Source organism: Otolemur garnettii, unplaced genomic scaffold, assembly GCF_000181295.1.
Source record: "Otolemur garnettii isolate 467f Iridium unplaced genomic scaffold, OtoGar3 scaffold00043, whole genome shotgun sequence".
Classification (NCBI taxonomy): Eukaryota; Metazoa; Chordata; class Mammalia; order Primates; family Galagidae; genus Otolemur; species Otolemur garnettii.
The window spans coordinates 9,599,338-9,616,996 of NW_003852438.1; the positions used below are offsets into that span (position 1 = coordinate 9,599,338).

Below are 17,659 nucleotides of genomic sequence, written 5' to 3' on the forward strand. Positions count from 1 at the left end.
CATGTTTACATGGATGGAGCTGGAAATTGTTCTTCTTAGCAAAGTATCACAAGAATGGAAGAAAAAGTATCCAATGTACACAGCCCTATTATGAAATTAATTTACAGCTTTCATATGAAAGCTATAACCTAATTTTAGCTAAAGAATATGGGGAGGGGGAAGAAAAGGGGAGGGAAGGATGGGTGGAGGGAGGGTGATTGGAGGGATCACTTCTATGGTTTATCTTATAAGGGTACAAGTGAATCTTTCTAAGAGTAGGATATGAACATCTTCACACAATAACTAAGAAAATGACATAAGGGCTATGTTAACCAATTTGATGAAAATATTTCAAATTGTATATGATAACACCACACTGTACCCCAGATTTGCATTAATGTACATAGTTATCATTTAATAAAAAAAAAGAAAGATATTTTTAAAAAATTAGAAAGGAAAGAAGTTTTAAAAAGAAAAGACTTTGAAAAGATGTGGAGAAAAGGAAACTCTTACAGACTGTTGATAAGAATATAAATTCACACAATGCCTACAGAGAACGGTAGGCAGATTTCTCAAAGAATTAAAAATAAATCTACCATCTCATACAACAATCCTTCTATCTAGTCAAAAGAAAAGAAATTATTATTATATCAAAAAATACCTGCACTCCCATTTATCACATCATCATTCACAAGGAATCAACACAAATGTCCATCATTGGCTAATTGGATAAACAAAGTATGTGAGACATATGTACATATGTATGTACATATATGTGTATATATATATGTATAAATCTGTATACATATATATATACACACAGATACACAGAGAGAACACCAAAAATGTATATACATTTTAAGAAAGAAAAAACTATAAAAGTTGTAATACTCAAGTCACATTTGACTTCTGTAATTATAAGAGGTGCTCAATGTGTCTTGTATTTATCTTTTATTATTAGCATTGAGTATTATCTTTTATCATTAGCATTGAGTATTACAATTAATAGTAATTGTATAGTATTAATACAATTTTTCCTTTATTAAAATGTGTATACATTACTTGGCACCCTCTGTATGTACACACACACACACACACACAATACAATATATACTACTCAGCCACAGAAAAGAATTAAGTCATGTATTTTGTAACAACTTGGGTAGATCTGGAGTATCAGAAACAAAAAGTCAAATACAGCATGCTGTCACTAATAAGTGAGAGCAAAATGATGAGCACACAGGGACATAGTGTAATAATTTACATTGAAGACTTGGAAGACTGGAAACATGGGGGGTGGAAGGTGTAGAGAATGAGATTACCTAATGGTACTGCATATACTAATTAGATGAGAGTTACACAAAAAGCTCAGATTTCAGAACAGTGCAATATATCCATGTATCAAATCTGGACATCTCCATAACTCCATAAGAATAATTAAAATTTTTTAAAAATAAGTACAACCATAATAACTTCAATACAAAAGTAAATTACAATAGTTTTTGCAGATAAATTCATGTGCTTATGTTTGAGTAGTTATTTGTGTCATTTTTTTCTTTTTTTTTTAATTTTTTAAATTTTTTTTTTTGCAGTTTTTGGCCAGGGCTGGGCCACCTCTGGCATATGGGGCTGGCACCCACCACCACCTCTGGCATATGGGGCAAGTGCCCTACCCTTTTGAGCCATAGGCACCACCCCATTTTTTTCTTTTTACCTTTCTATTTTTTATAATACCTATCAGTTACTATTATGCCACTTTTACTGCTTTGGACAATGCCAGAAAGAAACCAAACATCTTACCATTTCTTTTTTCTTTAGCCAGCACCATCACAGTGTGTCTGATACTTTTGCATTTTCTTGTCCCTAGGGAATCCGTCCCCACTGTTTCCTATGCAACAGTAATTGCAAAACTGATTATATTGAAGATTCCTTAGTGACTTTTAAACCCAGGCTCCAAGGACTCTTTAGTTTGTTGACTCTTTTGACTTCTGTTATAGAGAAAATATATAAATTAACTAGTTATAATGTTTAGTGTCAAACATGTTTTCCTGACCACTAAGCCCAAAAGATCAGTTATCCCTGTCACCCAGTAGCTTATGATAACCTCAACACATAACACTATTTCCTTACTTTAGCTAGCTAGAGAACAATAACATATTTTCTTGGTTTAAAATGGCAGAAAGCGTATTTTGGAAAAATCTCTGTGAAGGGGTGCTTTGGGCATTTTCAGGACCTTTTCTGGTTGAAAACATTTCCCTGAGAAAACTTTGCGTTCACACATCTTCACTGGAATCTTCCTGTTCAACCTCTGTTGTACTGTGAGCATCAGCAAATAAACTGACAACAGATGTCATGAAATAACTTACTGCTTAAAGGGTAAGTATGCATGTATTTATCAGTTATTTTAGTGTATTTATGTTTACATACTGGCAGGAAGAGAGAGGTGGATGGGTCATGTAACATTTCCCTCTTTAAACAGAGTGTTGGACTTAAATAATCAATATGTTGAATATCAATGTTAACATGTGTAAAAAAAAATCAATCCTACAATAATTTGTGAAATATATTTCCTACAATGATGGCCCTAGAAATCATTGCCAGTTCTGGGTGGGGAATATTCATAAATAAATTTCCCCATATTCGTACATATATGCAAAAAATAAAAATTCAAGGGTAGATACACATGCAATAGCAACAGACTGAAACATTGGCTGAAATTGTATTATTCATTGCTGATCTTCAAAATTAAAACATTTTCTGGAAAGTAAACAATGCAGAGTTTAGTCAACATGAATGTGATGAGGTAGTTAAAAAGTTAACATTTATGGAAGACTGGATACTGGAAAAGCAAGATATTGATGATTGAAGTTAAAGGGTAATTTTAAGAGCAGAGCAAACATTAATTCAAGACCAAGAAAATTACTGGGTGATAAGCTGAGATAGTGAAAAAGAAGAAAACAGGATGGCGGTTTTCCATGTGAGCTATGAAGTCACTTTCTTGTGATAATGTTCTGCTCAAAATGGTATTAACTTCCTATCAAACTTTATTTACCCTGAATCTAGATTAATATCCCTACTCTATGACAATGTGATGGTGTCTCTCTACCATGGAGACTTCCCTCACGGGTGGGATGGTTAACAGAAGGCTGTGCTTACTCTTTAATCAAAAGAGAAGGACACTGTTAAAAGTTCTCGTAGTATATTCATCTAGACTTTCTGAAGGAAATGTTCTAAAACCATAAGAAAATGCCTCATTTTTAAAGATTTCTTTTGCATTGAGTAAAGATAAGAAAATATGGAACTTTGAGGACATCACTACACATCAGAAATCTGTGAATATCTAGCAATGTGGTTGAGGAAACATAATAACTCCCACCTAGCTATTGATCGTAACACAGAATAACGGAGTCCCTAGTCTTCAGTCTTACTATTTCACTGAAAGAAATATTGAGCGAACACTAAGGGATCAATATACTAAAGAGACAAAGAATAAAATAGAGAAAATTAGCCAGTTGTACTTTTCCTTTCCATTGGACCAGATAACACATGTGAATTGAGTAAAGAATTCCACAGAGTGGCACACGTTTAGTTTTTGCACTTAATATTCTGTTTACACCAGTCATATCACCATATTTACTAATACTGCATACTCCCTTTGTGCTTCAAGCATCTTGGTTTAGACAATAAACTGTATACTATGTACCTTTGTTTCAATTGCCTATAGGAGCATGTCTCAGGAAACTAAGACATTCAAGTGAATGAGCACCAACAAATAGTGAAGTGATTGAGAACTGGGACTCTGAGCTGTCTCTGTCTGGCCGCTGATAGACAACAGTGTATACACATACCTTACCTCTCTGGGCCTCACCTTTCCTATTTTTAAAGTGCAGATACTATACTTCCACTTTGTGTACAAATACATGTATATAATTTATAATTTGCTCTAATCTGAGTAGATAAATAAAAGCAAGGAAATGTAGTTATTACATTCTTCAGTGGTTTATTTATTACACTCAACATTGCCTCACACTATGATAAAAGAATACAGCAAAATAATCAGATTGTGCTACACAGCATTATCCAAGGGGTAGATAAAAGATATAGATAATGAAGCTTTAAAAAAAGACACATAAAATTATAAATGTGCACGATTTAGGGCAAAAACATGTTTTGACTTAATAATGAAGAACCAAGAATTAAAAAGGTGTCAAAATCAAATAAATATACATCTCAGAGGGAATTAAAATGCCTTGATTGGGTCCCGGTCTACAGCTTTAAGAATTTAACAATTCACAAAATCGTAAGCAAAGGAATAAAAATTAAGTGAATTTTTTTAATTTAGCTTATGAGTTGAAGGCAAATCTTTGGTAGCAGAAGAATAATTAAAAATTAAAAATAAACTTAATGCAATCAAATAAAAAGGCACAAACCAGAGTAGGAATTAAAAAGTTTAATTCTCTATAAATTATTTACTATAGCATATTAGTAAAGGAAAAGTTATACTATCCTAGTTCCAATAATTAGAATTTATAAAATAATTTCATTTCCCTATTCTGTATAAATAGATCAGGGAAGCTCAAATTACCATAAAATATACGAGTATATATTAGTGTGTGTATGTATATATATGCACATATAATACTCAATCTATACCAATAATAATAGCTAAATACAAGTCACATTGAGCACCTTTTAAAATTGCAGAAGTCAAACATGAATTGAGTAGTTTTGAGTACAAATTTAATAATTTTTTCCTTTCTTAAAATGTGTATACTTTTTATCACACCCTTTGAAATTTTTCAGAGCAACAAGTAAAACTCATGGACGTGGGATGAATTAAATATGCACAGGAGTGGTCATCATCACCTGATTTTGTCTGAATTCTGCAGTTCAAACTTCTCTGATGTTTACACATAGGTTTTTCAAAATCCAGAGGTCAGTAATGAGAAACCACACAGCAATAACAACATTCATCCTGCTGGGACTGACAGAAGATCCTCACCTACAGGTTTTGCTTTTTATCTTTCTGTTTCTCACCTACCTGTTGAGTGTAACTGGAAATCTGACAATCATTACCCTCACCATGGTGGATCCCCACCTGAAAACTCCCATGTATTTTTTCCTCCAAAATTTCTCTTTCTTAGAAATCTCCTTTACAACTGCCTGTGTCCCAAGATTCCTATACAGCATATCAACTGGGGACAGAACGATCACCTATAATGCATGTGCCATTCAACTGTTTTTAACAGATCTCTTTGGGGTAACTGAATTCTTCCTTTTGGCTGCCATGTCCTATGATCGCTACGTGGCCATCTGCAAACCTTTGCATTATATGACCATCATGAGGAACAAAGTGTGCAAAGCAATGGTTATGTGCTGTTGGATGGCAGCATTTCTCATTATTCTCCCACCACTTAGCTTAGGTTTTTACCTGGAATTCTGTGACTCTAATATCATTGATCATTTTGGCTGTGATGCATCTCCTATCCTGAAGATATCATGCTCGGACACGTGGTTGATAGAACAGATGGTGATAGTGTGTGCTGTGTTGACATTCATCATCACCCTCATGTGTGTGGTCCTCTCCTACAGTTACATCATTAGAACCATTCTAAGAATCCCTTCTGCCCAGCAGAGGAAAAAGGCTTTTTCTACTTGTTCTTCCCACATGATTGTTGTCTCCATTGCTTATGGGAGCTGCATCTTCATTTATGTCAAACCTTCCGCCAAGGATGCGGTGGCTATTAATAAAGGGATTTCACTCCTCATTACTTCTATTTCACCCATGCTGAATCCCTTTATTTACACACTAAGAAACAAACAAGTGAAGCAAGCTTTCAATGCCTCAGTTAAAAAAATTGCATTTCTCTCAAAGATGTAAAAATAAGCTGATGAATCCAATGAAAAGGAAAGGTGAATGGGCACGAAACCTGAAGTTTTGAAACACATTTGTCTAGCTGAGTTTTTCTGTAGTCATATCAGTATTCATACTTTCTCTTTAAAGTTACTGTGAATCCTGACTATTACAATTTTTATTTTCATTAAACTCAAACTCTTTAAGGATGCTTACTCTTAAAATCTAGCTGAAACTGTTTGGTTATTATTTATTAAACCACAGTAGACTTCATATTCCCACCACTTTTCCCAGTGTTTTTAAGTGTGACTATGTATTTTAAGTTATAGCTAATTGAATGGATACAGAAGTATAGACCTGACCTATAAAAAAATTCAATATGTGATCCTTTATCCCTTTTCCTCACCTTTCCTTGCCTTACAGCCAAATGCTCATGCTTAAATGGCTCTGGGAGCTTCATGTTAATGATGAATGAGCTTGCAAAAGGTCGCTTCTCTAGAGACCTACGGGGACACCTCCCTAATCACCACCAACTTAAAATCTCCATAAACAATTTATGTTATCAAGAAATAAATTTAGGGGGTGGCGCCTGTGGCTCAAAGGAGTAGGGTGCTGGCCCCATATACCACCAGTGGCAGGTTCAAATCCAGCCCCAGCCAAAACCTGCAAAACATAAAATATAAAAATAAATGTAGTCTTTTTGAGCTATTGTCCATGGGATCTGTCATACAACAGTCAGATATTACAACAAAAACTTAAGATAAATGGTATCTGCAAGCAGTGAGGAAACTGAGAGAAGACTCCACACATTAAAATTCATGTAATGCCAAGGGAAAACCTTTGGTAAGAAAAGCATCTGTTTTGGAAGGCACACTGAGAGTCTGCTGAGATAATAACAGGGAAAATAACTGAAAGTCCTCCATGTTGGCCATCATTTGCTACTTTTTAGAAAGATACTGCAGAATAGACATAAGCTTGAGATTGAATTAGCTTATTTGAGAACAAAAATTGAAGGGATTTGGAGGATGCAAAAAATTGTGGTTTAGTAGATTTCAAAAATCCAATTTCTTTCAAACCCAAAACAATAAGAACAAAATGAATAAGAAAGACTGAAAAGACTTTCAGGAATAAAACACTAATTATGACTTCCCAGTATGAAAGATTAGAAAGGAGACATAGAAGAAGTCCCACTAGAGACATCATTTGCCAGTCCGACCCAGCAGGAAAGCATGATGTAAGGGGAGATGGGAGAAGAGTCACAGCTCAGGTGTGGACCACAAAGAGAAGTCGGAGACTGCCGGGGACCCACAGAGAAAACTGCCAAGCCAAGAAGTAGGAAGATAAAGAGAAGGTTCGGCTGAAATGGAACCCAGAGAAGTTCAGAGCCCAGCAAAAGGGTGAGGGGGCATTCCCCTCCCCCTCATAAGTCCCTTCAGGGAACAGTAAGGCCCTGAATATACTGAAGGATTCTTCCACTCTCCACAAGCACAGGCCCAGAGGCAAATTTGGAATAGCGGCATGAACTAGTGAGTCCCAGCAGTTTAGGCAGCCCGAGATAGGCACGCCTCCCATGAGAGTGGCCTAAGAGGCTGAAGTCCCAGCTTCCCCCTTCCAGCTACTACCCCTGTCCCACCTCCCTTAGCCACTGCAACTGAGAAACAGTGTGGGCTTAGGATGTCCAGGAGATGCTGCCCCTCCTCCATTCGGTACACTCCCAAGAGTAGTGTTAGCTGAGATGCTCACCAACAACCGCTTCTGTCTAGTGGATGTGAATCCCAGGTTATGGTCTCCTTGGAAAGTGGGACCCACTCCCTCCTGCTTGAAGACTTGAGGTGGAATAGGGGTGAACAATTTGGGAACTTAATGCTCACCAGCATTTGGCAAGGTCACATCTTGGTGGCTCAGATAAACAAGCCGATCTAGCACACCCCGGACATGGGAAGGATGCAGTGAGATGAGAAGTCTGGGAGCTGGACTTGGGTGGCAAGGAAGACCACGTGGTCAGATCCAAGGGAAGAGTGTAGGTGGGTGCTGAGGAATGGGATCCTGATCCTGGGAGTTTACCCATTCCCCCTTTACAGAACTGCCATTTTGGATAAGGGCATGGCATTTGGAGAGGAATAGACATGACCCCAGTTTTGTGGCACCCAAATGCCTCCCACCTAGGAGCACTGATGGACTAGCGCAGTGGCCATTGCTCCCTCTCACTCATTGCAACAGGGAAAGCAGGTTTTGCAGAGAAGTTCATGAGCAGCTGTTTACCTCTAGTAGGCATGTGCTTCTTTGGCACAGAAGAGGCACCTCTGCCCTCCCTGGAAGTTTCTCCTGCAGTCTGGGAGCTGTCCCTCAATCTTCCTGGAGGTAGCATTTGCATCTGCTTTTAGGGAGACTGGAGTGGGGCTTGCCCAACCCAGACCCCTCCTGGCTCTGCAACCTCCACCTGGCTCTGTGGTAGAACACAGGACAGAGACCTCTGGCTCACAAACATCCTCTCCATTGCCTGGGATATCCCAGCACATCTGATGAATAAAGGTGAAGCAAAAATCCCATGGCAGCTGCCTCTTTCCTGAGAGCACCATCTATGGGCCAGGAGGTCAACTTGCAGGCCCATTACAATATTTGTTAAGGTAATTGTACTCAGCCAGGCCATACTCACAAGGGCCACACAGTACAATTCAGGATGACAGAAGTGTACAGAACTGGGGAATGAGAAAAGTCACTGATGACCTTCATCTCCACATCTATTCAGGAGGCAATGAGATTGCTCACATGCTCCAAAAAATGTTATTACAACTTATAATGAGGATTTAAGAAAAACCACCATTCAAAGTCTATTATAACCAAAAGCCAAAGGATTCTATCCAATATATTCAAATTCAAAAGGGGGGAAATATGTTTTATCCAAACGAAAATAGTAAGTGAAAGCTTCTTCAGATGAAAAGGAAGCCCCCCAGTATGAAAAAACAGTGTAATATTCCCCTAAAGGAAACCGTGTAATATCCTTCTAAGGAATCATACCAGCACTCTAGGAATCGTAACCAAAACGAAAATCCAAAATGTCAGATAAAGAATTTAAAATCTGTATTAAAGGAAAGCTCTATAATATCCATAAGAAAGATAAAAACCAACACAAAGCATTTTTTTTTGCACTTTCTTATAGAATTTTTGTTACATATCTTAAATTTAAATCTTTTATCTAGTGAGAGTCAATTTTTGTCGATAGTGAGAGGTGCAGGTTCACTTTCAGTCTTCTGCATATGGCTTACCAGTTCTTCCTGCACCATTTATTAAATAGGGATTCTTTTCCCCAGTGCATGATTTTGTTTGGTTTATCAAATATCAAATGCAAATATGTGGCTGGGTTCATCTCTAGATTCTTTATTCTATTCCATAGATCTATATGTCTATTTTTGTGCCAGTACCATGCTGTTTTGATCATTGTACACTTGTAGTATAATCTCAAGTCTGGCAAAGTGATCCCTCCAGATTTGTTTTTATTTTTAAAAAGTGTATTGACTACTCAGAGTTTTTTCTGGTTCCATATGAAACAAAGTACAGTGATACCTTGGAATCCAAACTTAATCCATTCCAGAACCTTGTTCGAGTTCCAAATCTTTCAAGTTCTAAGACAATTTTTCCCCTTTAAAATAATAGAAATTGCATTAATCCATTCCTGGGTCTCACAAATTTGAATTTTGAAAATGATTTTAACAGTAAATATGCTGGATTTTAAGGCTAAATATTAACAAATAATAATATTTAAATAAAAATTTAAGTTAATAAAATTAAAAATACAAAACCCTAAAAATATAAAGGCCTATTTCATCACAATTAAACACCTGATTAGAAACATACCCAACACCTCCCCCCCTCCAACCATTCTAATACTCCTTAAACTCCTTTACAAACTTTGCTGCTGCTTCTGAATTAGAAATTGCAACCATGGAGGATCTTGGATTTCTCACAAATTATCATATCACCTATGGTGCATATTGCAAGGGTATGTGTAAAAATCTATTACATGTAGAGTACAAATGTCTTAACAATTAAGTAGGGTGTAAGGTATGTTAACCCGTTTGATGTAAGCATTCCAAATTGTACATAAAATCAGCACATTGTACCTATAAATGCATTAATGTACATTTATTGCAATAATGTACATTTATTAATGTATTTATAAAAAATAAAAAAATTATCATCTCAGAAATCACATCACCAGCCAACTGGTTTTCATTAATCCAAACTAAGAGGAGTTTTTCCATCTCTTCCATACTTTTCCATCTCCTAGAGGACAGTGTTGTAACCCCTTTCACCACATCACCTGCTTTGCTAGCTTCTTTATTTTTCAAAATTGTGATGTCTATTTAGGCACCCCGACATAGTAGCAAGATCAACAACATGTGTACCACTTTTATGCTTAGCGATAAGATCTTTCTTAACTTCAATTGTAGCTCTAACAGCTTTCCTCTTACTCTTATTTTCCTCACTATGTGTTTTAAGATCCACAGTGAATACACTTACTTGTCATTATTTACCAAAAAAAAAAAAAAAAACAGGCACAAAAGCATAACATTAGTATGGGGAGACAGCCCCCAGAAACTAGCTAAATAAATTGTACTTTTTTGGTTCCATAAATTAGGTGAAAGGACTTTTAAGTATTGTGTGTTTGTAGAAGCCTTGCTGCCTGGTTAAGTATGGCAGAGCCTGCAGGCTAGGCGATAATAGCTTCCCGCACGGGACTCTAACTATGCAGTCAGTCAGCCTGCCAGACAAGGGTTGATAGCCCATCTGTGCAGGTGACATGGCTCAAAGGTTGATGTGCGTTAACAATAACAATAATAACTCCATCATAAAAGCAGGTGGCTTCCGAACCATGAAAAACAGTCATTAAGCTGGTTTCTTGGAAACTTAATTGAGTACATTTGAGAAATAGTTTCACTCCCCTGGTTGTTTTGACCCTTAACTTTAACAATACAAAGTAGATGATGCATGGTTTATTCTGATCTTTAGAAAAATAGGTTGAGGTTAGTTTGAGGTTAATTATTACCCTTTTCCAGACTTTCTGTCTCTTTTATATTTTAAGATAAGAATAGAGAATGTTAAGTATAGATTATTGATTAATGTGGTGTACATGACTAGCTCATTATAAAAGGTGATTGGAAATAAAGATTCTTTGCTTTTTGCACCTAGAGCAGTAGCCATTTCTTACTTATATACTATTTCAGTGGTGGACTTACACCCACAGCAAAGCTGTCTTTGATTCCAAGGAACCTCAACACAAAACATTAGCAGTGAAAATCACACGAGATGCTTTCACTACAGCTTCCAACATTAAACAGAACTACAAAGCACATGGGTGGCCCGAGTGCTGGGGAAAAAAACACACAAAAACACATGAACAACATGCTGGGTGTTCAGATTCCAAAGCAGCATTCAGATTTTGGACAAAATTTGCTCTGATTTTTCATTCAGATTCCAAATTGTTCACATTCTGGGGCATTCAAATTCTGGGGGCAAACTGTACTATTTTTGTCAGTTCTTCGGAGTATGATGTTGGTGCTCTTTGATAGGGATTGCATTAAATCTGTAGACTGATTTGTGTACTATGGACATTTTAACAATGTTCATTCTTCTCAGCCACAAGCATGGTATGTTCTTCCGTTTGTCCACATCTTCTGCCAATTCCTTTCTCAAGGTTACATACTTCTCTTTATAGACATCTTTCATGTCCTTTGTTAGATATATTCCCAGGTATTTTATCTTCCTTGAAGCTACTGTAAAAGGTATAGAGTATTTGATTTTATTCTCAGCTTCACTGTTATTGGTGTATATGAAGGCTACTGATTTGTGGGCATCGATTTTGTATCCTGAGATGTTGCTATATTCCTTGATCACTTCTACGAATTTTGTAGTTGAGTTCCTGGGGGGTTCCAGGTATAAGATCATGTCATCCACAAGACAATATTGCCTGGGAAAAGATTTGATGAAGAAGATCCCCGCCCTTGGCAATTATAGCAACACCAAAAAATAAATAAACAGGACCTTATCAAGCTAAAAAGCTTCTGCACAGCTAAGAATACCACACCTAAAGCAAACATCCTTCAGAATGAGAGAATATTTTTGCATGTTAAAAATCTGGCAAAGGGCTGATAACTAAAATCTACAGAAAAAAACTAATCAGCATGAAAAGACCAAATGACTCCACTGATAAGGGGGCAAGAGAAACTTTTCTGACGATGACAGACGACTGGCAAAAAAACACATTTGAAAGTGCTCATTGTCTCTAATCATCAGAGAAATCAAAATCAAAAACCACTCTGAGATATTTCCTAACCCCAGAGAGATTAGCCCCCATCACAAAGTCCAAAATCTGCAGATGCGAGCATAGATGTGGAGAGAAAGGAGCACTTCTATACTGCTGGTGGGATTGCAAACTAATACAACCTTTAGGAAAAGAACTATAAAGAATTCTTTTCTTTTCTTAGAGACAGAGTCTCATTACTTCACCCTCGGTAGAGTGTTGTGGTGTAACAGCTCACAGGAACCTCCTACTCATGGGCTTAGGTGATTCTCTTGACTCAGCCTCTCATATAGCTGGGACTGCAGGTGGCCACCACAATGCCCAGCTATTTTTTGTTGCAGTGTGGCCGGGACCAGGTTCGAAACTGCCACCCTCAGGATATGGCACCAGCGCTCTACTCACTTTGCCACACGCGCCTCCAATTATGTAGAATTCTTAAAGAACTAAAAGGCAACCTTCCATTTGATCCCCCAATTCCATTACTAGGTATCTACCCATAAGAACAAAAATCATTTTACCACAGAGACATTTACACCAGCTCAATTCACAATTGCAAGTCATGGAAACAACCCAACTGCCCATTAATCCATGAATGGATTAAGAAACTGTGGCATATGTAGACCAGGGAGTACTATGCAGCCACGAAAAAAGATGGAGACTTTACATGTTTTATGTTTACCGGGATGAAGTTGAAACATTCTTCTTAGTAAAGTATCTTAAGAATGGAAAAAAAATCCAATGTACTTAATACTAATATGAAACCAATATATAGACAACTACCTGCCCACATTAATGATGAAATACAAATATAATTTAGCAAGGGGGAGCAAAAGAAAGGAAGGGGGGAAGGAGAGAAGGGAGGACAATTGGCAGGAGGAGGGAGGGCATTTGGTAGGATCTCACCTAGTGCGAGAGCATTAGGCATGCCCTCTGGGTGAAGGGCTTAGTTACAAATTGAACCTTATCTTATAATTGAAAACAATGTAACCTAAAAATTTGTACTCTCGCATTAATTTGAAATTTTAAAAACGAACGCAAAGGCCAAGCACATTGCCTCAAGCTTATAATCCTAGCACTCTGGGAGGCCAAGATGGGAAGATCATTTGGACTTAGGAAATCAAGATGGCCTTGAACAAGAGTGAGACCCCATCTCTATTAAAAATAAAAAATTAACCAGGTATTGTGGTGGGTGCCTGTACACACAACTACTTGGGAAGCTGACACAAGAAGATTGCTTGAACCCAGGATGCTGAGATTGTGGTCAGTTAGGCTGATGCCCCAGCACTCTGCTTGAGAAACAGAGTAAAATTCTGTCTCAAAAAATAATAATAATAAAAAAGAAAGAAAGAAAAGAGCCAAAAAGAAGAATGTAGAAAGCAATTCAGAATATGAATAAGAAAGCCATAAATATTTTTTAAAATAACAAAAATAGTAAAAATGAAAATCACTGAAGAAATTACAAAATGCAGTTGAAATCTCTAGCAGTAGAATGGACTGAGCACAAGAAAGAATTTAAGATCATAAATATAGATTTATTTCAATTAACTCACTCAGACAAAAATGAATAAGAAGGAATTTTAAATAATGAGCAAATTCTTTGAGAAATATGGGAAAATATAAAGTGAACAAATATAAAAGTAGTATTAGTATTAGCATTCGTATTCATATTCGTATTTGTATTATTTAAGGGGAAGAAAAAAAGTAAAAAATTGGAACACCTAATTGAGGGAAAATAAAGGGTAATTTCCATAGTTTTGCAAGAGATTTAAAAATCCAAAGGGAAAAAAACTTGCAAACACTAGAAAGATAAATTGCAAGAAGGCCTTCACCAAGGACTTCAAAATCCCACTGACATTTCTGAACAGACTGAGGCAGAAAATCAACAAAGAAACCTGGACTTAAAAAAGGATTCTAGAACAAATGGACTTAACAGGCATTTACAGAACATTCTATCCATGAAATGTGTATGAAGCACTCTTCCCATCAGTAAATACAACATTTTCTAAAATAGACCATATTTTAGGACACAAAACAACTCTCAATAAATTTTTAAAAATCAAGATCATATCAAGTATCTCCTCAGAGTACAGTAGAAAAAATTGGAAACAAATTCTAAAAAGAACTCTCAAAGCTATTTACATAGATGGAAATTAAACAGCCTGCTCTTCAATGATCTTTGTGTTATTAATGAAATCAAGATATAAATTAAATGTTTTTAATAAATTAAAGTAGAGGCACAACATATGAAAACTCTAGGATATAGAAGAAGCAGTGCTAAGAATAAAGTTTATAGTGTTAAATGTCTACATCAAAAAGATTTAAATATTAAAAATTAACAACCTATCACCATACATCAAAGAAATAGAAAAACAAGCACAAGTTAAGAGTCACAGATAGAAGAAGAAAACTTGTAACAAATATCAAAGTGAAACTATATGAAATTAAGACAAAAAACACAAAAGATCAACAAAACAAAAAATTGGCTCTTTGAAAACATAAACAAAATTGGTAGAATGCTAGCTACATTAACCAAGAAGACAGAAGATTCAAATAAGCACCATCAGAAAAGAAAAATGAGGCATTACAACTCATATTGCAGAAATACAAAAAATCATCATCTGAGAATACTATGAACATAATAAGCTATCAAACTAGAAAACTACAGGAAACAAATAAATTCCAGGAGACAGACAGTATCCCAAATTTAACACCCAAATTCTACCAGTTGTACAAAGAACTGGTACCAAAACTACTAGAACTATTCCAAAAGATTGAGGTGCAGTAAATCCTCCCTAAATTACACTACAAAGGCAATATCACTCTGATAACAAACTGTGAAAGTATATAACCGAAAAATTAAACTACACATCAATATCCCTGATGGATATATGTGCAAATATCTTCCACAAAATACAAGCAAACGAAACCTAACACACTTCCTCAATAAATGGCAGTGATATAATGGGTACACCAGGCATACAGAACATAATTGACACTGAAGACTGAGAAAAGTAAGAGCATGAGAGAACAGGAGGATGTGTGGGTTGAGAAATTATTTAATGAGTACTACATTCACTAATTGGGTTATACAAAAACCCCAGATTTCATCACTATGCAATATATCCATGTATCAAATCTTTACATGTACTCCATAGATTTATAAAAGTTATTTAAGAAACTAAAACATTAACAAATAAATACAAATAGCTGGGCATTGTGGTGGGCACCTGTAATCCAGCTACTTGGGAGGCTGAGGCAAGAGAATCATTGGAGGGATTTCTGAGTCTCAGGTTGCTGTGAGTTATGACAGGGCAGCACTCTATGGGGGGTAACAAAGTGATTCTCTGTCTCAAAAAAAAAAAAGAAAAAACCATAATAACATCAATGAAAATAGTAGATTACAACAGTTTTTACATGTATACTTATATGCTTATATTTAAATAGTTATCTCTGTGTCATTTTTTTCTTTTTATCTTCCCATTCATTATAATATCTACCTGCTACTTTTAAAAAGTAAAGGACATGTTCTTATGACATTTTCAGGTTTTGTCTTTTTTTTTTAGAGACAGAGTCTTATTTTATTGCCCTTGGTAGGGTGCTGTGGGGTTACAGCTCACAACAACCTCCAACTCCTGAGCGTACATGATTCTCCCAAGTAGCTGGGACTACAGACACCCACCACAACGCCTGACTATTTTTTTCGTTCTTTCCTTTTTTTTTTTTTTTATTTTTTTGTAGAGATAGAGTCTATACCTAGGGTGGGGTTCAAACCTGGCCCCGGCTGCTATTTTTTTGTTGCAGTTCAGCCAGGGCCAGATTTGAACCCACCACCCTCAGTGTATGAGGCTGGCACCAGACTCACTGAGCCACAAGCTTAGACAATACCACAAAGAAACCAATTATCTTATCATAGGCTTATTTAAACCAGCACCATCACAGTTCAATGCTTTTGCATTTTCTTGTCCCTAGGGGCTCTGTCCCCATGGCTTCCTATGCAACAGTGATTGCCAAAACTGATTATATTGAACATTCCTTAGTGACTTTTAAACCTGGGCTCCAAGGACTCTTTAGTTTGTTGACTCTTTTGACTTCTGTTATAGAGAAAATATATTAATTAAATCTAGTTATAATATTTAGTGCCAAACATGTTTCCCGACCACTAAGCCCAGAAGGTTGACTATCCCCTGTCACCCAATAGCTTATGGTATCCCCAAAACATAACACTAGGTATTCGCTTACTTTTGCTAGCAAGAGAACAACATATCTTCCTGGTTTAAGAATGGCAGAAGGCCTGTCATGGAAAAAGGTTCATGAAGGGGGGCTTTGGACATTTTCAGGACCTTTTCTGGTTGAATATGTTTCCCTGAGAAAACTTGGCATTCACATGTCTCCACTGGAATATTCCTGATCAACATCTGTCATATTGTGAGCATCAGCAAACAAACTGGCAAGAGATGTCATGAAATAACTTACTGCTTAAAGGGGACGTATGAATGTATTTATTAGGTTTTTTAGTGTATTTATGTTTACACACTGGCAGAAAGAGAGTGGGAGGGTGGGAGATGTAATGATATATTTCTCTTCTTTAAGCAGAGTGTTACACTTAAATAATATGTTGAATATCATTGTTAGCATTTAATGGAAAAAAATCAATCCTACAATCATTTGTGAAATATTTTTTCCTAAAATGATAGCCCTAGAAATCATTGCCAGTTCTGGGTGGGGAATATTCAGAAATAAAATTCCCCAAATATATGCAAAAGTAACAATTAAGCATACATATACAGGATAGCAATAGTCTGAAATATTAGTTGAGAGTCTGTACAGTTCCTACATTCAAAATTAAGATTTTTCTGGAAATTAAACACTCAATGAAGTGTGTAGTCAACATGAATGTGATGAGATAGTTAAATAGTTAATATTTATGTAACACTGGATTCAGGAAAGGCAAGATCTTGATGATTGCAAGGTAAAGGGTAGTTTTAAGACCATAGCAAACCTGAATTCAGGACCAAGAGAACTACTTGGTGGTAAATTGAGATAGTGAAAAAGAAGAAAACAGGACAGAAGTTTTCCACGTGAGTTATGAAGTCACCTTCTCGTGACAATACTCTTCCCCAAATAGATTGAGCTTCCTATCAAACTTTATTTACCCTGAATCTAGATTAAAATCCCTACTCTATCCCACAGTGTGATGGTGTCTCTCTACCATGGAGACTTCCCTTATTGTACAGTAACAGAAGAACCTTTCTTTTGTATAATCAAAGAAAGAAAGAAATTGTTGAAAGTTCTCAGAGTACATTCATCAAAACTTTTTGAGGGAAAATATTCTAAAACCATAGAAAATTGCTTATTTTTAGCAGATTATTTTGCATTTAGTAAGAAATGCAAGGCAAGTAAATTTAGAGGCCTGATGACTTTACTTACAAGTTAGTAACCTATGAATGAATATCTAGCAATATGGTTGAGGACACATAATTAACAACTCCATTCTAACTATTGCTCTTAACACAGAATGACAAAAT

General features: G+C 36.2%; 1 protein-coding gene across 1 annotated transcript; it reads left to right on the forward strand.

Annotated features, from left to right (window-relative positions):
- The first annotated feature begins 4,921 nt into the window (after nucleotides 1-4,921).
- On the forward strand, nucleotides 4,922-5,860 carry LOC100959971 (olfactory receptor 6C68-like). The gene has a single exon (XM_003790652.2). It carries the CDS (start codon nucleotides 4,922-4,924, stop codon nucleotides 5,858-5,860), a length of 939 nt encoding a protein of 312 aa, XP_003790700.2.
- Nucleotides 5,861-17,659: the final 11,799 nt, after the last annotated feature.